General features: G+C 44.1%; 1 protein-coding gene and 1 long non-coding RNA gene across 5 annotated transcripts in view; one reads left to right on the top strand and one right to left on the bottom strand.

Annotated features, from left to right (window-relative positions):
* Positions 1–1,835: 1,835 nt before the first annotated feature.
* Positions 1,836–27,280, bottom strand: SEPHS1 (selenophosphate synthetase 1). 2 transcript variants are annotated; one of them, XM_020881318.2, is made up of 9 exons: positions 26,990–27,280; positions 24,009–24,278; positions 18,851–18,954; positions 16,800–16,907; positions 15,988–16,142; positions 14,102–14,192; positions 12,091–12,190; positions 5,212–5,424; positions 1,836–3,731 (listed from the first exon to the last, which is right to left on the bottom strand). In XM_020881318.2, the coding sequence occupies exons 2-9, from the start codon at positions 24,199–24,201 to the stop codon at positions 3,517–3,519; spliced, it is 1,179 nt and encodes a 392-aa protein (XP_020736977.1). In that variant the 5' UTR covers positions 24,202–24,278; positions 26,990–27,280; the 3' UTR covers positions 1,836–3,516. The 2 variants fall into 2 exon arrangements, with proteins under 2 accessions (XP_020736977.1, XP_020736979.1); XM_020881320.2 differs by lacking the exon at positions 26,990–27,280 and adding an exon at positions 26,173–26,692.
* LOC139036583 (uncharacterized) overlaps positions 26,072–27,956 on the top strand; it is a 78,107-nt gene continuing 76,222 nt past the window's right edge. For all 3 annotated transcript variants that reach the window (XR_011489401.1, XR_011489403.1, XR_011489402.1), the window contains exon 1: positions 26,072–26,128. This is a non-coding gene — a long non-coding RNA (uncharacterized lncRNA). The remainder of the gene's footprint in view (positions 26,129–27,956) is intronic.

Below are 27,956 nucleotides of genomic sequence, written 5' to 3' on the forward strand. Positions count from 1 at the left end.
CATCAAATATTTAAGGATCATGAAACACAGAACTCTACTCACCCAGTGTTTGCTGACTAACCCACAGCAGGTGGCAGACTTGGATTCAATCAATTCTTGAACGTCTCTGGAACCTGTGAATTCCCCATCTTACCAATTATTTCACTGAAGGCCTGAAAATACACCCACTCCCATTCTTTCCACAGACGTAACCAGAGACAAAATGCTATTTCCATGTTCCTTTAAGACCAGGGCTTTGTGGGTTTTACTGGTGGACCCTGGCAGGTTTGATAATTGCATGGTTAACTGTGGATCTTTAATGAGAAAAGGTACAGATTACCATTGAAAGTAAATTATAAGAGGGAGGTGGGAGGGGGGGAATCGGGATGGGAAATACATGTAAATCCATGGCTAATTCATGTCAATGTATGACAAAAACCACTACAATACTGTAAAGTAATTAGCCTCCAACTAATAAAAATAAATGAAAAAAAAAAAGAAAGTAAATTATATTGTCTATGTAGCTTCTCTAACCTAGAGGAAAAAAGCTGTGGAAATTCAGGGAGATACATACATACACTTATACACACACACGATAGTTAAGTATCTGAAGCATCAATATCTATGCTTGCTTTATTACTTCTAAAAATAAAGAGTATTGGAGCTATTCTTGTCTCTACAGAATAGCACTGTAAAACTTAGAATTCTGATGTAACTCCTTTAAGGGCAATGCTAAGTTCAGACGGGAAATTGGCTTTCATATCTATGATCAAAATGACTTAAACCACTTGCATTTATTCATCATTAAGCATCCAGAACTTAGAAACTATGCTAAGTTATTTTAAAATACCACAACTAAAAGGAATGGTACACATCTCTTCCACAATATTTCAGTTTCTTTTTCTGGACTAAATCACAATAAATGCTTCAACAGGCTGCAGTCAGCAAGCCCAGCTTTAATATTCATTGTCAAGTAACTCCTGTTTCCTGAAGGAATTAATGAGTTTCCCAGGGCCCAGGCTCTCAAGGCTATCCTCACCAGTGCTATGCTGTCTAACAAACTGTTCTTTGGATGCAAATATATCATGAGGCTTAAAGACAATAGATCTCTATACAAAGATGAACATAACTCAGTGTGAAGTATTAAAGTGCTATCAAGAAGTTAAATAATTGCCTATTTATTTACCATTCACCAAATCTTAACATACTTTATGTAGGTTTTACCAAGAATTCAAATAGTCCATGACAGTCACCTGATTCTTTAAGGAAGGGTCAGGATACTTGGTTTTTTCTTTTGTTGGACCCAGATGTCAATAAATGGTCAAGGCTTAAAAGAAAAACTCTTGGTAAAGCAAACTGTAAAAGGAAGATCGCTCTCCCCATCTTGGTTGCCCACCCCATCCCAGACCCCCACAACACTCCTTTAGACATTTACTTCTAACTTTTGTGTGCCCGGCCACACAGGGTGCTCCTTTGATTCCCTTAGTCCCACACCCCCAAAATTCTGATTCTGTCAGCCTGGTTTGGGGCCCAATAATTTTTGACTCTGACAAGCATCCCCAGGTGATTATAATGCAGGTATGCTCTGGACCCACTCTAAGAAACACTCCTGTAAAGCCCAGTTATTCCTCCTCAGTTACATGGACCTCTAAATACCCAGCATTTCCTCTTTATAAAACATGAATCTCCACAATCATTTCCTCAGAGCATCATTCAATTAGCTCACTTTATCGGCAGACCAGCCACCAAGGAAAACATCAGCATTCAAGACACGATCAACACTGAAAGTAGTTCAAATTTAGCCATCACACCGAACCTTAAAGGGGGAAAAAAAAAAAGAAAAGCTCAACAGTATGTTCATTTCGCTCAGAGGTTTCCAACACATTTTATTTTGCAGACCACCAGTTTGTAGCTTCTGAGAACCGACATGGTTATCAGTCCCTACCCAATGTCCAGTTAATTTCAGTTCTGCTGCAGCCCCTTGGTTCTACACACTGAAGTTAATGGCTTGAGTTCCAGTAACATGTGCGGAGAGGCTGCGCTTTGGCTCCTGAAGGAGGACGTGTCCCAGGTAGCGCCTCTTCCAGGGCTTTGTTCCCACGTGGTGGTTTCCTTTGGCAAGAAGTTGAGCCATTCTCGACTTTGGTGCCTGTAGGCAGGAAGCGCTCAGAAGCGGGCGGTGGGACATGCGGGGACAGTGTGACACGTGAGGAGAGGAGCCTCTCCTACTGGTTCAGTAGGTGAAAATAAAAGGAAGCCTCTGCTTTTAACGAACACGGATAAACACCTTTTTAGATCACCTATTTGTTCTAGAACTACAAAATTTAATTCAAGAAAATATAGGTCCCGTGAAAGACTTAAAAGTTTTATAAAACTAAAATCTAGTTTTCCCCCAATAAATTGTATTTTAGCCAAAACCCTCTTGATGCTTCTAAAATAATACTAAATGGGGCATCTGATTATACAAGAGCAATAAAAAAAATTAAATATTTATTTGAATAACAAGTTGAAGTTCAAGCTGCATGGCTGGCCAATGCAGGTTTCCACACAGATCACAGGAAGCGTGCACGGAAAAGTACTGGCGCAAAGGACAAAATAATGCTAAGAATCAGGCTAAACAGCTGGATTTTAAGGAAACAAAAGGTCTGAAATCACTATACAAAATATAAAATGTATTAAACACGACTATCCACAGAACAGTCTTTATTATTGATTATATTTAAAAATTATTTGTGTAGTTAATTATATGCTGACTTGTAAATGAGTATTATACATGAACCCCCTTTCAGAGGCAATTCCTTGCTGTGCTATTGAACATCTAATTACATTGCAAAAAGTGTCCTTTTTTGCTATCAATAAAGAAAACAGTTAATGATACTACGGCAAGTATTAGGAAGGCTACAAAAAAAAGAAAGAAAGAACATTTCTTTTTTGTCTTCAAAGTGCTTTCCATGCAGAGTTAAGCACTTGCCTGGTTTAGCTGAATGCACTCTTGGGTCAAAGAGATGCTCCTGAATTAGAAGACTAGAAGGACTCATGCAACCCTCTTGCTACTGGGACACTGCTGTGTCACTCCCTCACCAATCCTGTCTTTCCAGAATACCACCAGAATACCATTCCATACACTTCAAAAAGGATCAGGCTGATAATGATAAATATACATAAAATGAAAAGACACAAACTGCTATGACACTACGACAGGTAATGCCTGTGCTACGTGAAAGCACCTTTAAAAAGAGCCTACTCGGCAAGAGATTAAGTGTCTAAAGATTCAAAATGAATCAACAGTATTGGATAACAATATAATTCTCAACTCAGAAGCTGCCTCAAGATTAGGTGCATCTTCAGTTAATGTAACGGGAAAAAAAGGCAATGGATTTTATTTGATTAATTGCATCCACTCACAAATCGACCTAAGGTCACCAGATGTGTAGACACAATGAGATTTTTCGTTGTTGTTTATAGTCTTTAATTGAAATGATGATAAAGGAAATAGAGCTATTTAAAAACAAAACCACACAGCTGCCTTGGCCTAGATTACGAGGTGGCACCGGGCGTGGGGTTCACATTCTGGGTGGCCACCTGCGGTGCGACCTCAATGATCCGGGGCTTGTCTATGATCCTGGCTGTGCGGTTACCCTTCTCCACGATCCCAATAATCCATGCTTGGTGGCCTTCACCATACTTGGGGGACTTGATCTCTGCGCAGAATCGAGCTGCTTGCTCACGCGGTAGACAGATCAGGAGGCCGCCTGGCAAAAGGGAAAGAAGAAAAAAGGAACACTGTTAGCGGTGATGCCACTGTCTCCCCAGAAGAGGTCTGCACTGCCCGCATTTATTCCACAGACTGCACTGTGGAGTCGCTAAGTGATTCCTTGCTCAACTCCTACAATATTTCAAAACACACACAACAACAAACTTTAAGTCATGAAAACACCCTCCTTGTGAATCATCGATGCTGTGTAGGAGTGAAGTGTCTGAGGCGCAGTAAGGTATGTGGAGCCAATCTTTCCCAGGCACCACTGTAAGGATTAACAAAAGAGAACTTTTCATTTTCAATCTGATTCTCTACATGGAGTCCTCAGTTTACCAGAAAAGGCTTTTCATGTTTTTTGTTTTTAATTTAAAAACTAAGGCCATAAAAGTGTGTGGGCCTCAAAGTATCTAGGTTCTGTCACTGGCTCTGTCATTAACTTCAAAACAGAAAAATACAAAATATGTGAAAATAATCCCGAGTAGCTAGGCCAGAATAATTTCATGTATTTGTAAGTAGAAGAAACATAATTGGGAAAAAAATATATATGACCTTTTACAAAAAATGAGAAACTTCCCATTTTTTAATAGAGACAGACTGTTATAGGAATATTCATTAGTTTATTCACACTGATTCCACACCTGCCAGGCAGCAGGTGCTGTTCTACCAATAGTCCAGCTCCCTCTTGGAGCATACTTCGAGGCAATGGATTTTTGTAATTTTGAGGTCAGGAAGTGGCAGGGTCCTCTCTGGCTGAGAGGCCCATCTGAGATGATCCCCCCCATCCCCGCCCCCAGGGCTGGTGCCTGGGTGGGGCTTCGTGGTCTTAGCCTCCAGGGGTCAGAATTTCTCATGACCAGGCCCACCTCAGATTGACTAACCTAGGGCTTCAGTCTAGGCATGGGAACTTTACTTAATTCCCAGATGTTTCAACTCTTTTACCAGGACAGGGAAACAGTTACTGAGTTATAGAGGAAGAATAACAGAAGTAAGAGAAACCAGGGGGAGGGAAGGTATGGATGGGGGATGGAACTGAAAGGATGAAACCAATCCCAATAAAGGAAAAAAAAAAGGGACAAAAAGAAAAATGGTAATTTGGAGATATCATGTACTATTTCATTCTTAAAACAGCAATTTTAGACTTCTGCAAGGAAAAAATACAGCCTCGTCAATGTAACCTATGGATACACTGGCTATTTCTTCAGTTTCCAATGGAAACTGAGTGATGACCTATTTTCCCCATATCCTTCCTTCTTCCCATTGCATCACCAAACACACAAACAATGGACTGAAAACAGCGCTGCTTATCACAGGAAGGATGGCCAGACACACCGTGGCTGAGGGCAGCAGGCTGAAGATCCTCCCAGCCAAGACCTCACACCTTGGGGCCCTGCTCCCAGACCTGGCTTCCCCCTCCTCGGGAAGGTCCCACTGGCCTCACTAGCATTAACCTCTGACCCGGGCCAGGGCCCTGGTACCTGATGTCTCTGGGCAGGTCCCATGCATGAGCCCAAACATGTTTCCGCAGGCCTTGCTCACAGCTGCCATCTTGGCCAGGACGGGAAGGTTGTGAATCACAAAGGATACCTCGTTCCTCTGCTGTTTGGCCAGGTTCTGTGCATGGCCCAGAATCCCAAAGCCCGTAATGTCAGTAGCCGCGTGGGCATTGAACGTGTGCATGAGTCCTGCCGCTGCCAGAGAACAGAGAAGCCTTTGACATATGGTATCGTGAACAGACTCCTAGAAAACACCCCTCCTCAACTAAAATCTTACAGACGCTTTGGTCTCAAAACTGCTAAATCGTCAGGAAGACAGCAGACAGGAATGATGAAAGCTGGATTTTAAAGATCGGTAAAACCTGGAGTGAAATTCTGAAAGCTGATTTTGTAGCTCATTTTGAATCACTCAGAACAGCAGCTTCAACCAACAGTAAAGCCCTAGTAAACTATCTGTAGAGAGGAAATGCTACCTCAACAGAAGATAAACCTGTCATACTCTCCTAAAATCAAAGAACAAGACCTTTTAAGACTGTCTGATCTAAATTCAAGGTACATTCCTGGTATCTGAAAGGTTAATCTTTTATTTTTTAATTTAAAAAATTAATTTTTATTTTTTAGAATAGTCTTAGGTTTACAGAAAACTTAGCAGAAAGTTGCTGTCCTGTCCCTGCCCCTACCCGTCTCTCCGAGGAACAGCCAGCATCAGGGTGCTGCCATGACAGGTCAGCACTCATACGTTACTGTGAACTCCAGTTCAGTTTACACTGGGGTTCACTCTTGGCGTCTATGCGTGCAGCAGCTGTATGAACTCGCCTATCCAGTCATTAGAGTATCATACACAGTCTTTTCACTTCCCTGGAAATCCCAAGTTCCACCTTTTCACCCATTCCTTCAACCCCTGATCTTTCAATTTTCTCCTTCGTTTTGCCTTTTCTACAAGGTCAGAGTTGGAGTTATACAGTATTTGATCTTTTTGGATTGATATCTTTCATTTAGTCATGTGTCCTTAAGGCTCCTCCATGTCTTGATAGCTCTTCTCTTCAGTACTGAGTAATACTCCACTGTTTAGATGCACCATTTTATTTATATATTTACCAACTACCGAAAGGCTTTAATATTTATATTAATTTATATAAATTTATATATTTACCAACTACTTCCAAGTTTTGGCAATTCTGAATAAACCTACGACAAACATTGACGTGCATGAGACAAATGCTCAGGGCTGGTGCACTGGGAAGACCCAGAGGGATGGGATGGAGAGGGAGGCGGGAGGGGAGATCGGGATGGGGAACACATGTAAATCCATGGCTGATTCATGTCAATGTATGGCAAAAACCACTACAATATTGTAAAGTAATTAGCCTCCAACTAATAAAAATAAATGGAAAATAAATAAATAAATAAAGCTAAGGGAAAAAAAAAAAAGCAGCTGTACCACTTTGCATTCCTATCAACAATGGGTTGCTCCACACCCTCACCAACATTTGGTATTGACTTTAGCTATTCCAGTAGATGTGCAATTCCCTAATGACATATGATGTGGCATATCTTGTCACATAATTATTTGCCATCAGTATATCTTCTTTGGTGAGGTATCTACTCAGATCTTCCCCCTGTTTTTTAATTGGATTTTCTTATTGTTGGGTTTTAAGAGTTCTTTGAAAATTCTGGATACCAGTCCTCTGTCACATGTGTTCTGTAAAGATTTTCTTCCAATCTGTGGCTTGTCTTTTCATCCTCAGTCTCTTCTATAGAGAAGTTTTTTATATTAAGTCCAACTTGTCCATTTTGTCTTTTATGGATTGTGCTTCTGGTGTTGTCTCAGTAGCTATCATCAAACCCAGGATCACCCAAGTTTTTTCCTATGCCATCTTCTAGGAGTTTAGCAGGTTTGCATTTTACATTTAGATCTACAATCCATTTTGAGTTTATTTTTACGATTGTTTTAAGACCTGTGTCCAGATTCACTTTTTACCTATGGATGTCTAATTTTTCAAGAACATTTGTTTAAAAGATTTATCCTTCTCCTTTGAATTACCTTTGCTCCTTTGTCAAAAATCAGTTCAACTATACTTATTCGGGCCCATTTCTCAGCTTTCTATTCTATTCCATTGATCTCTCTTTTTAAACCAACAACAGACTGTCTTGATGTCTGCAGTTTTCTTTTTTTTAATTTTACAATTATTCTCCAATTAGATTTGGTTTATTATTTTTATTTTACAATTATTCTCCAATTAGATTTGGTTTATTTTTTTTATTTTTATTTTTTATATTGTAGTGGTTTTTGCTATATATTGACATGAATCAGCCATGGATTTACATGTGTTCCCCATCCCGTTCCCTCCTCCCGCCTCCCTCTCCATCCCATGAAGTTTTATATGAAGTCTTGAAGTCAGGAGGTGTCATTCTTCCAACCTCAACACTGTGTTGGCTGTTCTGGGTCCACTGCTTTTCCATATAAACTTCAGAATCAGTTTGCTGATACTCACAAAATAACTTGCGAGAACTGCAACTGGTATTGCATTATACCCACAGTTGGGAAGAACTGACATCTTGACAATACTGAGTTCTATCCATGTGCATGGAATACCTCCATTTATTTACATCTTTAATTTGTTTCATCAGTTTTATAGTTTTCCTCATACAGAGCTTGGACATGTTTTTAGAGTCACACCTATGTATTTCATTTGGGGCAGGGGGGAGTAACTGAATTGCTAATTTTTAAAAACTAAATGTCTTTCTCATGAAATGAAATATGCCCTATGTTTACAGAAGTGCTCTGGGGTAAATGCTTTCTCTTTTTTTTTGGCTGCACTAGGTCTTCGTTGCTGCGCTCAGGCTTCTCACTGCAGCGGCTGCTCTTGTTGCAGAGCACTGACTCTAGGGCGTGTGGGCTTCAGTAGTTGTGGCATGCAGGCTGAGTTGCGCCATGGCATGAGGAATTTTCCAAGACTGGGGACTGAACCTGTGTCCCCTGCACTGGCTCGGTGAATTCTTATCCACTACACCACTAGGAAAGACTTTCTTTTTGATATACATTTTCTCCCTTTGGGCTTCCCTGGTGGCTTAGAAAGTAAAGAATCCACTTGCAATGCAGGAGACCTGGGTTCTATCGCTGGGTCAGGAAGATCCCCTGGAGAAGTGAATGGCTACCCACTCCAGTATTCTTCGCTGGGAAATCCCAGACAGAGGAGCGTGGCAGGCTGCAGTCCATGGGGTCCCAAAGAGTCGGACACAACTTAGCGACTAAGCACAAGTACATAAAACCTCTCTTTTATCTTTCCTTAGACCTGAATCTTTTACTTAGGTATATCCTCAACAACACATGCTGAGTGAAGAGTTGACTCTATTCTGGTTCATAGTGCTAGCTAAGCAACACTGAGAACAGCCCGTCCTATTAACACACCTACCTATACCTGGCACAGTGGGGCAGTCAAGGACACTCAACAAAGCCGTGACCTACACTGCAGCTCTTCCCAGTGCCGTCCTAGACAAGCTCTGAGGACCAGAGTAGACAAGCGGACACGCTGAATCCTATGGTCAGGAAGTGTGTGTCAGGCACTCAGTCATGTCTGACTCTCTGTGACCCCGTGGACTGTAGCCTGCCAGGCTCCTCTGTCCATGGAATTCTCCAGGCAAGAATACTGGAGTGGGTAGCCATTCCCTTCTCCAGGGTATCTTACTGAACCAGGGATTGAACCAGGTCTCTTGCACTGCAGGCAGATTCTTTACTGCCTGAGCCACTAAGGAAAAGGGATTCTACTTTTAAGGTATTGGTCACTACTTCTTCTCTTATAGGGAATGACTGTTGCTAATTTTTTGTTGTTGCTAATTTTTATTACAAAAATTTCAATGAAACACAGAAGCAGAGAGAGGAGCACACCACAATGAACTTCCACATGCCTGACAATACCCAGCCTCAGGCATTACCACTGATCTGCTGGGGTCTCCTCTTTTCCTGCCTACTTGTTGGGGGATGTGAGGAGCGCAATAGGAAACTTTACAGCCAAACCCAGTCATACCCCTTCAGCTATCAGCATTTTTGTGTGTGCCTCTAAGAGATAAAAAACTTGTAACACAGCCACAATATCATTATCATACCAACAAAACACACATTATATTTGACTGCTCTCTCTGAAACTTCATAACAGTTCCCTCTCAGTGTCATTTATTTGTAGAAACTGAGCCACTTTTTCCTGAAGCATCTCCTCCATTCTGGACTTGGGGATCTTCTCCAATGTGGGCATGTTCTACCATCTTCCCTATTTCCCGTACTGTTGTTTAGGAAAAGGCTCGAAGAGACTCAGGTTCATTTTTTTTTTCTGGCAAGAATCCTTCATGGGTGATGGGGAGGGTAATATCAACACGAACCTTTCACCAAAAGCTTTTAGCAGCCACTGATGTTTGGTGGTTGAGGTTCATTTAATCAAGGGGACAGCAAAAATGGCAACTTTTACAATTCAACCAGTCTTCCGGTATTTATTAGATGTGACTTCGATAAAGAATTATTTTAGAAAATATGGTTTCCCTGAAATTCACCCCATACAAGACAGGTAAAATAAGAGGATGACCACTTTTATTTCAGAACAAGTTGGTGACCCAGGTGACCAAAAAGTTTTAATTACCATTTGTTTAGATACTTGATATGGTCACTCTGGTCTTTGATATTCAAACTGTACTCTCCACCCCCATGACAAGTGGGAGCCCCTTGACATTGTGGGGATGTGACATCACCACCCCTTCCAGGCACAGGAAATCAAGCTTAATCTTCCATACTTCCTGTCCCAGAGCTGGAACCTGTCATTTCCACAGGGAGTCCTGGTACTTTTTAATGGAAAACAGTAACTTTCCGACTTGAGGCACTAAGACTTCACCCTTGCTGGTTATCATTGCTTCTCGGCCTTTTCAACAGGTTCAGAAATCAACATTTTCAGAGAAAAAAAAATAATCCTGAGTTCACACTGATAATTCAAAATTAAAGATGACAGTTTTTAATTAACTTAGCTTCTCTGATTTTCTTATTTCTCTCTGAAGTCTTTGTTCCTAACTACATTCACTTATTTATCTCAATATAACAACATTCTCACAAACTCACTGACAGTGAAATATTTTTGTGGGTGTCTTAGGGATGTACCCAGAAAACACCAGGCTCAAAGAGATTTGAAATAATTCTTCTTCATGTCATTTTGCCACTAACTTAGACATATGTTGGACAACCTTAAAAAATTTGGTTTGGATCCATAAAATATGCTCTTTTCATTTAAGTACAGAAAAATACACAAAACATTTATTTCCAAATTGAACTTATGAAACAAAGCATGTTCAGAGGGTCTGCTTCCTCCCTGTTCTCTTATATATGTAATAATTTTTGTTAATGATTTATTTTTCCACTGTTAAAACAAGTATTATTGCCTCATATTTATTTATGAACACACAAAATGTAGCATACTACATATATGCTGTCCTTTGCTTTTTTCACTGGCCGCATCCTACATATAGCTTCCTGGTAATAAAGCTCTCTCATTCCTTTTTACAGGGTATAGTATTCCACTCTGCATGGAGACTAGATAATCCCAGTCAGTCACCTAGTGATGGACCTTTAGATTGCATCCTTCTTTTGCAATTATAAATAGTGCTTCAACGAATAGTGTTGTACACATGTTATTTCATATTTTGGCCACTGTAGCTTTGGGATAGACTCACGGAAGTGGGAATTCTGGGTCAAAATAAACATACACTTAATTTTGCTACATATGACCAAACACGCCTCTGTAAGTTTTCTACTATATCCCTATTAAGAATGTCTAAAACTTAAGGATAGGGGAATCTTAAATGCACAAATATAAGTAAAAATAAATCCATTACAAATCACCTTCTAACTGTTAAACTTCTTAATTTGAAAGACAAAAAAAAAAAAGACTTCTTAAACATGGCACAGGAAAAGTAGGAATGAAAAGCCTTGGTTGTAAGTGATGAGAATACCAGAAATCAAAGAACTAAATAATTACAATTCAACTTAATTTGGAATAAAGCCAAAGAAATACTCTTGGAATGCAGGAAAAAAGTTATAGAAAAATTTGATTTCAAAATAAATTGTTCAAAAGTAGGCAAAAGGCAAATCTGTTACAGCATATTGCTCTGATAGAACACCCAGCATTAAAAATCATGTGTATTAGAATTATATAATATAGAAAATAGAATTTAGTAATAATAAAAGCAAATTCCAAGGTCTTCCCCAGTGGTTCAGTGGGAAATACTATGCAATTCCACTACAGGGGGCATGGGTTTGATCCCTCCCTGGTTGAGGAACTAAGATCTGGCATCCCGCTCCATGACCTGCCCCCGCCAAATTCCAAACACAAGTAAAATGTATGCTAACCATTAGTTTACAACATCAACGATAAGATAAAAGTAAACTACCAACCAACCAAACATCGATAAAAATCTTAGAAAAATACATAAAAGTATTAACAGAAGTTATTTTGGGGTGGTGGGACTATGAACAATGTTTTTCCCTTCCTTTTTATATTTTCTAAAAACTTTCCTATAATAAGCATGATCTTTTTTCCTCTAAGGCAAATCACATTTACCCTGCGCTTACGTCAAGAACACGCAACGTGTTTGGATTCCCACCAGGGCTCTAGGCATCAACAGAAGGGGTTGTGTAGTCACTGGCCAAATCTGGCTGATGGCCAGTTCCTCCAGCTAAGTTTTTTTTTTTTAAACAATGTTAAGAGAGTCATGAGAAGGAAAAAAAACCAAACAAACCAGTACAAGTGAGACTGTGGCCCACAAAGTCTGAAATAGCTCCCATCCTGCATCTCAGAAAGCTTGCTGACCTGAGCCCGGCCATACCTGTCCTGTTGAGCCTAGCCATGTTCATCATCGCCTCCTGGTACGCCAGCTCCACATCCTCCTGGGTGACCACTAACTTGATTTTATTCCACTTCTCAGGCTAATGACAGGAACACAGATGAGGGAGAAAAGAGAAAAAATGTGATCAATCTTTGTTTCTAACCACTGAAAGAGCCTATTTTTTTCCTTAGTCATCTTGAGGAGTTTTACTTATCTAATTCTGCACACAAAATTAAGTTTTCTAACTCCCCACTGCCCCAACCCCTGTGATTATCATTTTAGGTGTCCACTAGATATATCATCATGGCATCTTCTCTTGCTCTCAGCCGCACCTCTATGGTCAACACTGCAGTTTACTGGAGACGTGAACCAGCAGGACAGCTGTGAATGTCCTTAGGCTCTCCTCTTCATCTCCCCTTGTAAGCTGATGGCTCACATTTTTCATGTTTTTCGTGTAACTGTGTTAATATTCTTACTGACTCTCCCTGAATTCTGGGATCAAGTCCTCTTGTAGGACAAATGAATGGGAAAGAACTTCAAATTAGCATTGGCTCCGATGACATTGAGAGTGACCACACAGCACATCCTCTGAAATGCCACTGTCTTCCCTCTTCTTCCCCAGTCTGATAGTCAAAGAGCCTAGCATCACAATGCTGGGTTCATGACATAGAGTCGTGGTCTATTAATAGCCAGCATTCATGAATTCACTCATTTTTAGCAATACTCAATAATCTATCGCCCAACGGAAGTCTATCTCTGTGTACCTCCCTTATTCCCTGCCTCCCAGCTCTCCCCGAGAGGTAATGATGATTCTGAATTTTATACTTGTCATTTCCCTGCCTTTTGAAAAGCAGTATCCTCATACATACAGATGCCCAAACAATACTCTTTGGTTGCTTCCAACCTTTATGAAAGGGTGTCACACTGTTACTTAGTCTTTGAAACTTGCTTTTTTTCAATTCTAAGCATCTTTAAGAAATTGGTAAAAACCAAAGTCCTGTGGTCTGATTCACAAGTGGTCATACTAGATGGGAAATGTCCCCATCATTGCTGAATAAGAAGGGAAAAATATCTAAAGAATATGGCCTCCTTAGAGATTCTCTCTGCTGTTTGTCAAGCTAAGATCTATCTGGTTGATGAGTAACATAAAATTACTCTTTTTCAACTGTTTCTCAGGACTAGGGATTTCAGATGTCAATTGTAGACACTGAAAGCACTGAGATACGTGAGAATATACCACAATCATTTTTGAGTTGCTACGGCAGTGAAGAAAGTCTTAAAGGAAGAATGATTGATCATAGTGCAGTAGAAAAGTGACTCAGGATAAATATCTTTATATTCTAGATGCTTTCTCCATGAGATGATTTATCAAAATGTTCTGATTTACTAATTAGCTTAAAAAGATAAAACAAGCAACCAGAAATGACCAAAAAACTCATGACTAAAATAATTTAAATTGTCAATAAGCCTGGCCTTATTTATACCTCAAATATCAAACTTTGCACACATTCTCTTATGTATTAATTTTCAGTGATAAGATATAGCCAGCTCAGCAACTAATGAATAGATAAACTCAACTGTTTCCCAAATTCTCTTTATGGAGTACTTCTGAACCTTGAGCAGGGGCTTACCTACTTCAAGCACTCGATACATGAAACTTGGATTTAATAAAAGAATAGGGACAACTCCCAGGATTTTTGTAAGGTCTAGATTGACACTATACTCTCTGGTACTACAACTAGAAGAGTGCATTAAAAGAAGAAAAAAAAATTTTTTTTTAATATCTATGTATTTATTTGCCTGGCCAGGTCTTAGTGGCACAGGAGATCTTTAGTTGCAGCATGCAGCATCTCTAGTTGGGGCATGTGGGATCTAGTTCCCTGACCAGGGATCGAACCCAGGGCCCCCTACACTGGGAATATGGAGTCTTAGCCACAGGACCACCAAGGAAGTCCCCAAGAGCTCATTTTAGAAGACACACTGCTGCCACCAGAAGGTGAAGGTCACTTACAATATCCAGCCACTGGTGCACGGCCACGGCCACTTGCGTCCCCAAAGGTTTTGTCAGTACAAGCACATCACCCGGCACTGCGTTATCTGGCCTGAAGAAGAGAACACTGGCAGTTTCTCATCAAATTAACCAAGGAGATAAGTTCATCATCGGTTAAACAAAAGAAAGAAAAGGCTGGTGGTAAGACCACATGTGTGTTTGCAGTCACTCCTATTTAAGCCAACTACTGCCATGTATTGATAGCGAAGCTTTACCATTTACTACTGGCACGACTGGTGAACAAAACAAAACATTAAATGAAAAGTGAAGAGGCCACGACTTCAACACTCAGGACAATGACTTACTAGTTTCCCAAAAAGGCAAATTGCTTAGACTTCAAAGACATCATCAGGCCCTGATTTAGTCATGCCCTGTACTTTGCAACACAGACCTACCAGGGTTCTGAGGCAACAAGACTTCTGAAACAAACACTGTTCCTTCTTTTTACAAACACGTATGTAGCAGAGATGCAGGTGGGATTTCTCAGGCTGTTCGATTATGGGTCTAATGTTTTGGTGATTTTAGCATCAGTGTGTCAAATCAGAGTTATGACCAGTAAGTTTCCTTGGTACACAGGATCCCTGGTTGGGCCCTGTCTTAAAGACAGAAGGCAAATACCAAAAATAAAAAAAAAGGGCACCCCTAAAAACAGAAAGACTGCCCCCCTGAACAAAACTCCTGTCTCACTAAGTACCCTCACGACTAGCACTCATGTCTTTCTTGTCCTGGTTCAAAGAACTGTCCACACAGTTGTCTGGTCCCCCGACACTAGACAACAATCATCCAAGTGGGTTAAAAATCCACAGACACACCCTTTCACACTTCTGGAATTGTGAAACACATGGACCCGGCACCTGCTCACAAAACCCACTCCACAAATAGAGCTTCTGATTCCTTCAGAGAACAGGGCAAGGTGGTTTTCTTAATAAGATGTCAATCACAAAAAGTGACAACTTGTGTTAAGAGAGAAACTTCTCCAAAGACCTGGCAATGGCCCGAAGGCACATGAAAAGATGCTCTTAGCATTAGCCATCAGGGAGATGCAAATCAAAACCCACTGAGCTATCATCTCACACCCACTAAGACAGCTATTATCAAAAAAGACAGCAAACATGTGAGTGATGCTGCTACAAACATTCATGTGCAAGTTTTTTGTGTGGACATACATTCCAGTTCCAAGGGGCAGATATCTAAGAATTACCGGGTCATGTGGTGACTACTGAACCTGAGGAACAAAAGCAGCTGCACCATTTTACATTCCCCACAGCCATGGACAAGGTCTGCGATGTCGCTACATCGTCACCAAGACTTGTTTACTGTCTTTTTTTGATATCTATGTCCACACAGAAAACTTGCACATGAATGTTCATAGCAGCATCACTCACAACAGGTGGAAATAACCCAGAGGCCTGTGACCTATGAATGGATGAACACACTGTGGTCTGTCCATACAATGGAGTGTCTGTTATTCAGCCATAAAGTACCAACACATGTGCAACATGATGAACCCTGAAAACATGCTAAGTGAAAGAAGTCTGACATAAAACATCACTTGTTGCATGGTTCCATTTATATGAAACGTCCTAAACAGGCAAATCCACGAGACAGGAAACAGACTTGTGGATTTCAGGGAGTCGGGGAGGAGGGAGTTAGGAGTGGCTGCTATGAATACGAGGTTTTCTTCTGAGGAGATGAAAATGTCCTGGAATTGGACAGTGGTGATGGTTATGTAAGTCTGTGAATACTAAAAACCAGTAAATTGTATACTTTAAAAAACTGAATTTTATGTCATGCGATATTTTGGGAAGCGAACCAGGCCAGGTGACATGAAACGAAAAATGACTTACATGATAAACTCGTTGGGCTGGCAGACAGTCGTAGCCACACCTCCTAAAACAATCCAGGGGTTTAGCACTGTTTGGCCGCCCGTTACAGACGTTCCTGCCTCCTCTGCTGCATCTTTAAAACCCTGTATAATTAGGGGCATCACTTTATCCCTTTCCTAGGGTTTAAAAGGAAAATTACAAGTCACATCATTCAGCTGAAAACCCAGAAAAGAGAGTCTATACACTTACAGTTATGAAAAGATCATAAACCAGAAAAGATCATAAAACCAGAGTTTCCAGAAGGGGCAGGGAATAACAGAAAAAGGTAGGAACAGCTCACGCTGTAGCCCTTTTATCACAAGTTGGAAGAGGTTGCAGGTTACACTGTGAATGGAGCTTGGAGAAGAGAAGTGAACTCTGCAAATGTGCTGGGTGTTCAGGGCTGCCTGCATCTGAATGGGCTCTCTCAGCGGTCCTCAACCATCCAAGACCAGCTCACATGCACCCCCACGTCTGCCCCAGAGAGCTGGTCCAAGCAGAGGCCAGGAGCACATTGTGGGGGCAGACTAGGGCCTACTGAACACTCAATTCTATGCGCAGGGTGAACTATGGCAGGGGGAGGGGATGAAACCAATTACCTGTCAAAAATAACCTAAACAGGAATTCACCTCTCGGTCAAAGAACAGGTCAGGCAGCGAGGCCACAGATGCCGCTGGGGAGCATGTGAACAGTGGGACACCCCGACCCCACCACTGTCTGTGTCACCATCCAGTGACCAAAGAGAAGGGTGACGGCCTCGGTGCCACACCCTGGGCTGGAAGGCTGCTACTCACCCTGTCGGTCATTTTATTACTGACTCCAAGGAGCATCAGCATGTTGTCGCACTCCGTGACCCCCATGGCGTAGAGGTCACTGAGGACGTTGGCACAGGCTATCCTGCCCTGGAAGAGAAGGGAGACGTGAGCAAGGACCCCAGGGGACTTTCCAGGGCGGACACGGAGAGCTGGGCTGCCCAGAGGCACCCGGGAGGGGACTTTCCAGGACGTGGGCCTCAGCGGCTGAGCCTCACACACTTGCTGCCTTTCCTCCACCACAGAACCAAGCTCAGATGTTCCTGCCACCACCTCTCCTTCGCACAGCACAGAGCATTTCTGTGCTCTTAACATCAGGGGAAACCTGCCATTTATTTAGGTGCAGAACCCAGAGCAGGGAGATGGTGGAGAGAAGTGGGCATGGTGCGGATGGTTGCAGAGGAGCCAGAGTGGAAATGCTGGGAAACAACCGTCTTAAAGAAAATGTGGGAACAGTCACTTATCCTGAACAGATTCTTAAAAAGGGCCAACTTTTATTGGTTACAGAGAAGACAGGTTTTATGTACTCGGAGAAATTTTTGGATTCCTTTCCAAAGCTGTATGAGATAAACAGGAAAATCATCTTGGTTAAAAAAAAAAAAGAAATGAATAATACCTAGCCCTGAAACCAGACTGTTTTCTAAAGAAAAAGGGAGGCATTTCCCAGTAAACTATATGGTTTTATTGAAGAACTCTGAACCAGTACTCAATAGAAACGTGGTAATAAAAGATTTTCTACTGCCGACGGGAGATTGAAAAAATTTTTTACAGTTGTCTTTCTCTAAACAGGAAAGGAGAAAATGACAAACTTTACTTTACTTTAGACATAAGGGTAATCAAACTGCAAGCTACTACCACTTCCAGTGGCCACTTCATTGCTCGTTTATTGTTATGTTGTCTTACAACTTCTGGGCAGGCTGGCAGGGGGCTGGATCACCTTCTGGGACTCACTTACGAGGCAACAGGGGCAGTCTGGTCGGCATGCTGGGAGGTGCCGACCACAGGTCAGGCTGCAGAAGTGTGCTGCCCCTTCTCTGCTAGGCTCTCAGGTCCTTCAGTGAGATGCGGGCAGAGGATGCATTCTGGTTCCAGCCACCTGGGCCCCCAGTCAGGTAGGACACCAGGGGCACGGCGTGCATGGGAGCACTGCTTTCCAGGTCAGACAGCTGGGTGTGTGGGCATGAAACGGGTTTCTGGGAGCCCGCGTGCCTGTCTTGGGGCCTGGGCAGTGAACACTCCCTCCTCGCCTTATTCCCGGTGCCCTTGGCACCAGGAGGGGCCTTTGGCACTTCCTACAGATAGGATGCTCCCAATCTCTTCATCGGCTCCTCCAGAAGCTGCCAGGGTGCAAGGAAGGGTCCAGCTGGGTAGATGGAGGGGCTGCTAGCAGCACCCCCACGATGAGAAGGCGGGGGTATCTAAGCGGAGCATGATCAGCAGGGAGACCCACGGGCTACCCTGTGGAATAGGACACGGCGAGAGGAGTGACCAGAGTCAGGGTCAATGGTCAAGTTCATTGTGATGAGATGCTAAGCTCTCTATTTCTGGACAGAGACGAGCAGGATCTGTCCTGTTACAGAGGACAGTGAAACACAGGAAGGTGGAGTTAACAAATGTCAAAGAAAAACATGGACAAGGAAACAAAAGGAGAAAACTAGTAACACGTCATTCCCAGACACACTGAACAGGTGCGCCGGCAGAGGGATGCGCGCCGGCAGAGGGACGCGCGCCGGCCGGCAGAGGGACGCGCGCCGGCAGAGGGACGCGCGCCGGCAGAGGGACGAGAGACGCGCGCAGGTACGCGAGCAGCAGGGGACGCCCCACCTTCGCCCTGCCGGCCTCACACACGGCGCCGTGTGGCAAGGGAGCAATCAAGTCAGACCCACGGTGGCAGAGTCACGGTGGGAGGAGGAACAACAGTTCGTACAGAACAAAAACAAAAAACCCACACACGCACATACAAAACCCAGCCACCACTCCAAGCCCAGCGAGTAAGCAGTTGCAGATATAAAAGTACGTCGGGTCAAACTCACCATCATGTAAGGGTCGTCGACGATGGGATAAATGTAATCTGTGGTTTGAACCAAGGAAAGGCCGCCGTGCCTCAGAGGAATAACACAGGTGTCCATGCCGATGCCTGCAAAGAGGGGAGTCACGGTCAGCCAGAAGTCAACAGGGAGAGTGGCGTCATTCTGTACCTTCAGTGTTCTGACTGGCGGGGCTCTGCACCAGACTCTTATGGAGCACTGCTCACTGCCAACAAAGCAATGTGTTTCCTATCAAGAAGTATAACTGAAATAAATGTGAAACAAAACCAGCTTAAGATAGCAGGCAAGAAGACAATTTGTTAGTCATGAAGACTCAACTTCAACATGGTACAATTCTGAGACTCTAATGATGCCTTGCAGAGAAATTTTCCTTTCTTTTACTGTTATCATGTGATTGGCACCACAGAGAACTTCCGTAAAGATGAGAACAGCACAGATGGAACTTGGGTTGTCTTCTCCATAGTTAGCCAAGAGTACATCTTTGGGCATCATTCTGTTTTTCAAACAGAAAATCTGTAAAATATTTGACACATATAAAATGCTATTCTACATTTTAGTAAAAAATGACCAAGAAAGGAAAAAGGACAAAGCTGGAACAAGTATTCATGGACTCCAATCAAGCTTGCACACATGCGCTGTGGTACCCACAGGATCTTACAACTGATGGACTATTTAGAAATAATTCCCTTTTCCTGAAATTGGTTTAGAAACAGTCAAGATTCAAGACTAGTTACTGTAGGTTGTATTTCTTAAAAAAAAAAAAAAAAAAATCACTCGCAATGCAAACACTACAAGTTTAGACTGGCCCCCTGCCTGAATGGAGGGCTTTCCCAAAGCATTTCTCAAGGGGATGCCCCCTGGCCCTTAGGAAGCATTTCAACTTTGCAACACAATGGGCAAAGGACAAATCAGGAAAAAGTACAAAAGGAAGTAGGTAGATTCACCCAGAATCCCAGATGAAACAAGAATAAATCACACCGAATCCCACAGACAGGACTATGTGTGAGCTTTCACAATTGCCCCAGCAGACAGGCCGGGTCCCAGGGGCAGTCTGTTAAGGTCTGATCCATTATTACTAACATAGAAATAAAATCAAGTTTAGTAAAACATCACTCCGTGATGACAGGCTGATTTTTTTTTTTATTACCACACTAGATGGCAAAGCAGAAACTCTTGGTGGAAGATCCAGTTAGGGAATGGAGGATTTTGTTTCAGAATGGCAGGCCTCACAGATCTGTGCCCTCAGAACACTCATTACCAACGATCAGGAAGTGGGCGACAGTACATCTCACTTGCTGCCTGTGCACAGAAATGCCCACTAATGCCACTCTGCGGCACTCAAGTGGAAACAGGGCAAGAACCACAACTAAACTCATATGATTCTCCTGAAATCGATCACTCCAACAACTGGGTATTCCAAATACATTACTATTCACTTTGGAAAAGAGGGAGTTTCCTTTTAGGCTTTCATATAAACTATAGGACTATCCAAAGAGACACTAAAAAAGAGTTGCTGAAAGTTAGCTTTAAATATTTCCCAACATGGGAATCTTAAACTTGAATTCAATCTTCTTGATTTGTAGACCAGTTAATTTCTCTCTCTATCCAGCATCAGAGAGTGGGAACCATGACTCCTGAGCACACTCCTGGGGTTGACAAGAAGCTCCCATCACCCACGTGTCCTATCTCCACGAGGACACCACTGCATGCTTACTTAGGAGAGTCTAGCACTGTCCACATGAGAACTGCCAGCCACACACAGTAAGATATGGCAATTCCAGAGTGACACACGCTGCAACTGTAAAACACACTCAAGTTTTAAATACCTGGACCTGAGAAAAATCTTAGCTAGCATCTTGTTGCTTGCTTGCTTGCTAAGTCACTTCGGTCGTGTCCGACCCCGTGTGACCCCATAGACGGCAGCTCACCAGGCTCCCCCGTCCCTGGGATTCTCAAGGCAAGAACACTGGAGTGGGCTGCCATTTCCTTCTCCAATGTGTGAAAGTGAAAAGTGAAAGTGAAGTCACTTAGTCATGTCCGACTTGTAGCAACCCAATGGACTGCAGCCTACCAGGCTCCTCTGTTCATGGGTTTTTCCAGGCAAGAGTACTGGAGTGAGGTGTCATTGCCTTCTCCGAGTATCTCGTTAGCAGTGTTTTATATTAATTATGCATTGAAATGACATTTTTATATATTAAGTTAAAATACAATAGAATTAAATTCACCTGATATATTTTTAAAAACTATTTACTTATATCGCTGTGCTGGGTCTTAACTTTAGCATCAGTCGCAGAATGTGAATGCTTAGTTGTGGCATGTGGGATCTAATTCCTCAGGGATTGAACCCAGGCCGCCTGCATTAGAAGCAAGAAGTTTTAGCTACTAGATCACCAGGGAAGTCCCTGATTGTTTTTTAATGGGAACTACCTGTACTAGAAAAATTTAAATGACACAAGGGGCTCAGCTCATCTTTCTTAGGGACAGCACTAGTCTATAGTGACTGGTTTACAAATCCCCTATCAAATTTCAAGAAGGGAAGACAGAAAGGGTGAGCCTATGATGGGCCATGGGCTTTGAAAATGAGTATATCAAGTAGAGAGCAGGACAGAGGCACAGTGTAGGTGGGAACAAAGGAAGATGCTAGAGGAGAGGAAGCCTCAAATACAGAGCAGGGTGTCCTTAATGATCAGTGGCTGAAGGGGAGTTCTAGAAGGCTTCAGCAAGACTGAAACCATCCAGCAAAAAAATTAAAAATAAATAAATAAAAAACAACCTAAATCATCATACTACCTCCAGAGCCAGCAGCCGTCAACATGTGACAAAGCTTAAGCATCAGCAACAGATGTACCAAGTTTTTTTTTTTAAAGAATTAAAAAAAAATTTAATTTATTTGGCTGAGCTGGGTCTTAGTTGCTGTACATGAGATCTAGTTCCCTGAGCAGGGATCAAACCTGGGCAGAGTCTTAGCTACTGGAGCACCATGGAAGTCCCACATATATCAACTTCCAAGACATACTTACCATAACAGCTTGTCAGAATACAATAATCGTGTATCTTTTACAACTGTTATGCCTTATCCTTAGACTGCAGAAAACATGAATGACAGTTTTAGAAAAAATTTTAAAACATGCCAACAGACTTATGTGTATACATACATACATTATACATAAAAACACGTATGTATTATGTATGTGGGTACAGATACGGTGCACATACATACACAGATAATTTCTGATACTCAGAACAGTTGCAAACCACAGGTATTATTAGCCCATATTACAGCTGGGGAAACTGAGGCTCAGGAGGGTGAAGAAGAGTGTACAGAGTAACACTTATGTAACTCTTTCTCCTGGCCGGTTCCCTTGCTGTCACTGCTGAGCTACAACTGATGCAGCTCCTTTCCCCACAAACATGTCTGGACTGAAAAATCATGACAAGCAGTATGGTGAGCAGAGGAATGGAAAAATGTGGATTTCAAGTTCTGACCCCCACCAAGTGACAGGAAACAGGCTACCTAGCTTTCCTGAGCACCACAGGGCTTCTGAGTGCGCAGTAAGTCTAAGAGGGAGGCTACAGAGGGGAATTACTGCTTTATCCAGAAAGTTGGTTTTTTTGTTAATTTAATTACTTATTTGGCTATGTTCGGTCTTAACTGCGGCACTCAGAATCTTCACTGCATCATGCAGGATCTTTCGGAGCAGTGCACGGACTCTAGCTGCGACGCATGGACTCCAGAGCTCATGGGCTTCAGTACTTGTGGCACATGGGCTCGAGAGCGTACCGGCTCAGTAACTGTAGGCTGCAGGCTTAGCTGATTCGAGGCATCGAATAGGATCATCGAGGATCTTAGTTCCCCCACCAGGGACTGAACCTTTGTCCCCAGCATTGCAATGGGGATTCTTAACCACTGGACCATCAGGGAAGTCCCACCCATGAGGTTTTTACTGCATTTGTTGTTGCCTATTTAGTAGCTTATTTTTTCCAGACAGAGTTATCTAACGATTTTCTCAGTATATTCTCATTCCTTGCCAAGTAAGCTGACATCCACTCCACCTCATTCACATGGTATTTTTCCACACTGAGACATTAGATGAGGACAGTTTTCTTTTTCTATAATTTATTTGGCTACACCAGGTCTTAGTTGTGGCATATGGGATCTAGTTCCCTGACCATGGACTGAACATGGGCTCCTTGCATTGGAAGCTCCAAGTCCTAGCCAAGGATCACCATGGAATTCCCAAGCGCAGTTTTCTAACTGAGCTCCTAGGAGTCCTTACAGGCCCTGAGAGTGCAGGAAGTGAGTTTTCCTCTCTCCCACCCAAAGCAACTTTGCTCTATACAATCAGGAAAAAAAGGAGTATCCTGGGTTCAAAACCAATCTTATGAGACACTGTGATCATATACAGGCAAAAAGAAATGCAATTAAAACCTTATGCAGGAAAACTGATCAAGTCACATACTATAACTACAAAACATCCACAAGCTCCTAGAATATACAACTAACACTCAAAAGGCAAAGTGACCACAAGTCTTGCATCACATACTAAACAAAGCACACACAGAAGCTAATAGACATCCCAGTAGCTGAGACTTTCTTTCTGAGCTCAATGTTTGGGGAAGGGTAAACCACTAAGGACATCAGGAACTGGGTCAAGGAAACACAGCTCACAAGTCCAGATGTCAAGCTGGGGTCAAGTATAGACCCAGTCCAGTGTTTCCGCCTTCTGTGTCTGGAGCACTTTTCTCCTCCCTTCTCCCTAGAACTTTTCTAGTGATGCTTGTTGCAGAGAAGCCCTGAGTCCCCCCAACCCAGTCACTGCTCCCCCAGTCCTGTACAAGAATGCGGAACCACTAACTATCCTAATCTGATCTAATAAAAAATACCTTTACTGTTAACAGTTGTCTCAATCATATAGAGTTTAAAAACGGTTAAAGCACATTTCTTGATGCTTTTCAAATAGTTCCTCCAAATAAGTTAAAAGGTAAGTTACCATTGCTTTGCTCTGAATCCTTCTTGCAGAAAAAAAAATTTTTTTTAAAAGGCCAACATGCTAAGAGAGAACTCCAGCTTTTGACTCACTGTCAACAATGCATCCAAGATGCTCTACTCGGGAAATATGAAAGAAAACAGTGGTTCACATACCAAGTCTTGGCATAACTGCTCCAAGAAACTGCTCATCTTCTTGGAAGTGGTTCTCCTGTAAGGACTCCAGCAATTTCTGCAGGACATCTTGGGGCACTTTGCAGCCAGTGCCCTTCAGTTCAGTGAATCTGGTTAACCGGAAACTCTTGTCCAATTCATAACTTTCCGGGTTAAAGGACTCCCGTGCAGACATGGTTCTTGGGCCCACACACCTCACAGCTGGGCTCCTCCCCTCCCTCTCCTACGCAGCTGGTTTCTTTATAGATCCACCTGGGTAGCACCAAAACACAAAAACACCATTGAGTTCTCACCAGTAGCTGCCAAGAATCAAGTGAATATATGACAGTGAAAAGTAAACATGAAATGGGCTGAAATCACCAATATCATAGGAAAACAGCCATCTGGGGCCAGAATGGTTTGACACAGTGATGTATAAGCCAGGTAAGTCTTAAAAAGTGACTGTACCATTAGAGACACATTCTGCATCTATGTTGTTATAACTGTGGCTGCAAGGGGCAGCCAAGAAAACAGAACTAGGAGCCATCTGGCTTATAGGACACAGTGCCATCTTGAGTAAAAAGTCCCAAACGTTCTTCTAGCTGGTGGCATTACAGGAAAACGAGTCACTTCACCTATCAACCAGGAAGTACTATGGTTTAGAAATAAGATGCCCTGACTAAAGCGACTTTTCAGGAAGACCTTTTGCTATCTAAAAGAAAAATAAAATGCCTAACAGGCATTTCTGGTGAAATGGAAGTTAATGGATATGCATTTGATGAAATTCTTTATGATGCTAAATTTGATTTTAGAAAAATGGATTTTGATTCTGAGTCAGAAGTACACAAAACAATCCAAAACTAATAGGAAGCCTGTCTAAAGAATACAATTTGAAACCTGGAATGGCTGTTTTAACACAGCAAGGTTCATTTTCTACAACAGAGCAGTGGAAAGTTAGTTCTCTGATATTTTAATTCAGTGCTATTTCCTAGAAAGCAAACGCTGCCCAACTAACTAGTAAACACAAAATCACTGACAAAATATATTACTACTCCTTACTGTTTCATTGCAGAACTAAAGTGATAAACTGTACTAAATCACAGCATTTATAGTTTGGGGTACCACTGGAAGTTTCTGGAACAAATCTTTCTAAGTTTGAAGGCTTGGGGCTAAATGAAAACCTTTCCTGCGCTCCCGGGGTTTATAAACTTCCAGACTGATGCTTTATTGGGTACAGAGTAACAGACACCCCAAGTTTTAAGGTCAGTTTCCCCTATAAAATTCATGATTAAGAACATAATTCCCATTTATAGAGTTTTCGATCCCTTGGGAAGCACATCACTCATTTAAAATAAATCTCACAAAGCCTGAGTTCAGGCAGTCATCCAAACTGTCTTTACAAGACCATGTTTGGGGTGAGCAATGATTTTGGTTTGAAACCTACACCTGTGAAGGAGTGGACCTTCCGACAGTACAAGAAAACACCTGTGCAAAAGGAGGGTGCAGGGCTAATCAAGTTACAGACATGGGAATTCTGAAGCCATTCTACAGCTGGGAAAGTCCACCAACACTTTGACTTGGAAGGGTTTGGAACAAAAACAGTCCTTTCCTCACCAAATGCCTCGCACTTAACACCGCCTCACTCCTACCAGGGGCAGAAAAAAAAATCCAACTCACGAGGCATCCAGTTATTTTCCTACCTCCAATCCCTATCCAAAAATAAAGGCGGGGAGGGGAATCTGGAATTCAGGAGACTAGCTTCCTTTTAAATCTTCCAAGATTTTTAACGGCAAAAAGTTTAAAACACCTTAAGCCCAGAAGGCACTCAAGAGTTTCCAAATTCCAAATAGAATAAGGGACCTAAATCACACATATCTGAATTAAAAAAAAAAAAAAAAAAGAGACTGGCGGGGGGGGGGGGGGGGGCGGCAGAAAGGTGCAATTAATGGCGCGCGGGGGGGTGTTGCATAATATGCAGTCCACTAGAACCCCAAAGCCGCCTGTTTACACCTTTAAAACAATGACATGAATATTTAAAGCAACAGTTAACCCTTTCTTTCCGAGTCACGTTTTAGTTTTTTCAAATGAGGGCGCCAAGCGGGCCGCAGAGCCGGGGGAGCGCGGTGAGTGGGGGCGGGAAAGAGCGCAGCCCCGGCCCGGTACCTACCTCCCCCAAGCTCCCCAAGCCCAGGAAACAAACAACAGGGAGGACGCGGCGACGTGGGCGCAAGGGGCGCGTGCCCAGCGGGAACCACACGTCGGGGTGGCGGAGGGCAGCGCTCGGGGACACCTTAAATCCCTGGCTGCCGCCTTTAAAGGCCACCCGGGCCCGGGTTCTTTGTGCGGCGCGGCCAGGAGGAGGCGGAGCGGGGCGGCCGACGGGGCCATGCCCGCCCGCCCGCTCTCTGTCCCGGCGGCAGCGGGAACCGCGCGGCCCAGGCCGCGGGGAGGGCGCGAGGCCCGCACGGCCCCACTAGCCGCGACGGGTCTTCGGGCTCGCGGGCCGGGGCGCCGGCGTCAAGAGGCGCCCGCGGGGCCGGAGAGAGGGCGCGCGCGGACGGGGGGGAGACGGGGAGGGCCCGAAGGCGCCGCGCCCCGGGGACCGGGCTGGGCTCTCTCGCGGCGCGCGCGGGCCGCCGCCGCACAAAAAATGTCGGCGGGCGAAAAAATTAACCCCTGCGTCGCCGCCGCCGCCCTCCCCCTCCACTCCTCCCCCGCCCTCTCCTCCCTCCCTCCTTCCCCGGCCCCGCGCGGCGGCCGCGGCGGCGGCGGCGGCGGCGCGGGCGGTGCTTCTTTTTTAAAGCGGCCCCACCAAGCCCTGGCTCGGCCCCTCTCCAGGCAGCGCTGCAGAGCGCCGGCCGTGCACGGCTCCCAGCGCGCCCGGGCGGCCCGCGGGGGGATCCGCACGGCCGCCCTGGGCCTGCGGACGAATATTCCCCTTTAAGCCTGGTGTCTCGCCCCCCCTCCTCGAGCCAGGCGCTTACCGGTTCGCTTTGCGCCCTCCGCCTCCTCCCGCGAACGGGACTCCGCCGCTCCCACAATGCACCGGGCGCGGCCGGGCTCCCTTAAGCGTCGCCTGAATAAAAAGGCCTCTCCCGGCGGCGGCGCGGAGGGCGGGAGGGCCCCGGGCCGCGCCTGGGCGCCGCGGGGGCTCGGCCTGGCTCGGCGGGCCCCTGCCGGGAACCAGGGCCGCCGCGCTCCGCTGTGCGCCGCGCGCGAGGGGCCTTTAAGGGCCGGCTCCCTCCCTTTAAGAGGCGGCGGGCCGCGGCCGGAGCGGCTCGGTGGCTGCGTGCGGCCCGGGAAAGGGGGCGGGGGCGATGTGCAGGCCCGAGCGCGGCAATGATTGGTCTCGGGGGAGGGGTGGGGGGTTGCAAGCCCGAGGAGCGGTGGCATCCGTTGCATGATGCAAAAAGGATTGATTTCAAAAGTTGCGAGTTGCATTGGCAGCAGCCTTTGGCGCCCGGGCCACCTCCTTTTCCTTGACCCGCTGGAAGGGCCGGGAATGGTTTCCCAAAACCTGGCGGGATTCAACCGTGCTGCGTTCTGCGGGACGCTGTACCTGCTCCCCGAGCGCTGCCGTCGTTCCTACCGGCAGACAATGAGCACGGAGACAATTTGAAAATCGGGTGGGAGCAGAGGGAATGCCCCCTCTGCCGCGACGAAGGATTTAGAAACACAGACGGCGCGTTTGATTAATAACGATTCTCCTTTCTATTGTTCAGCCTGGCTCGGGAGCTCACACGAGCCTTGGTGAACACGCACACGTCCTGCGAAGTTTCTTGAACGTTTCATACGTTTGGTAGGAAGTCAGAGCTTAAGGTTCCTCAGTTACATTGTTTGCTCTCCACAGGTCCAAGTCAACATGGCAGCCTAGTACTGCATGTGTGTGAATGAACACCCAAGGGAGCGATTCAGCTTCTGAGATTACTTTTTTCAGGCTTTCAACTTTCT

This window comes from Odocoileus virginianus, chromosome 9 (genome assembly GCF_023699985.2).
Source record: "Odocoileus virginianus isolate 20LAN1187 ecotype Illinois chromosome 9, Ovbor_1.2, whole genome shotgun sequence".
Lineage (NCBI taxonomy): Eukaryota > Metazoa > Chordata > Mammalia > Artiodactyla > Cervidae > Odocoileus > Odocoileus virginianus.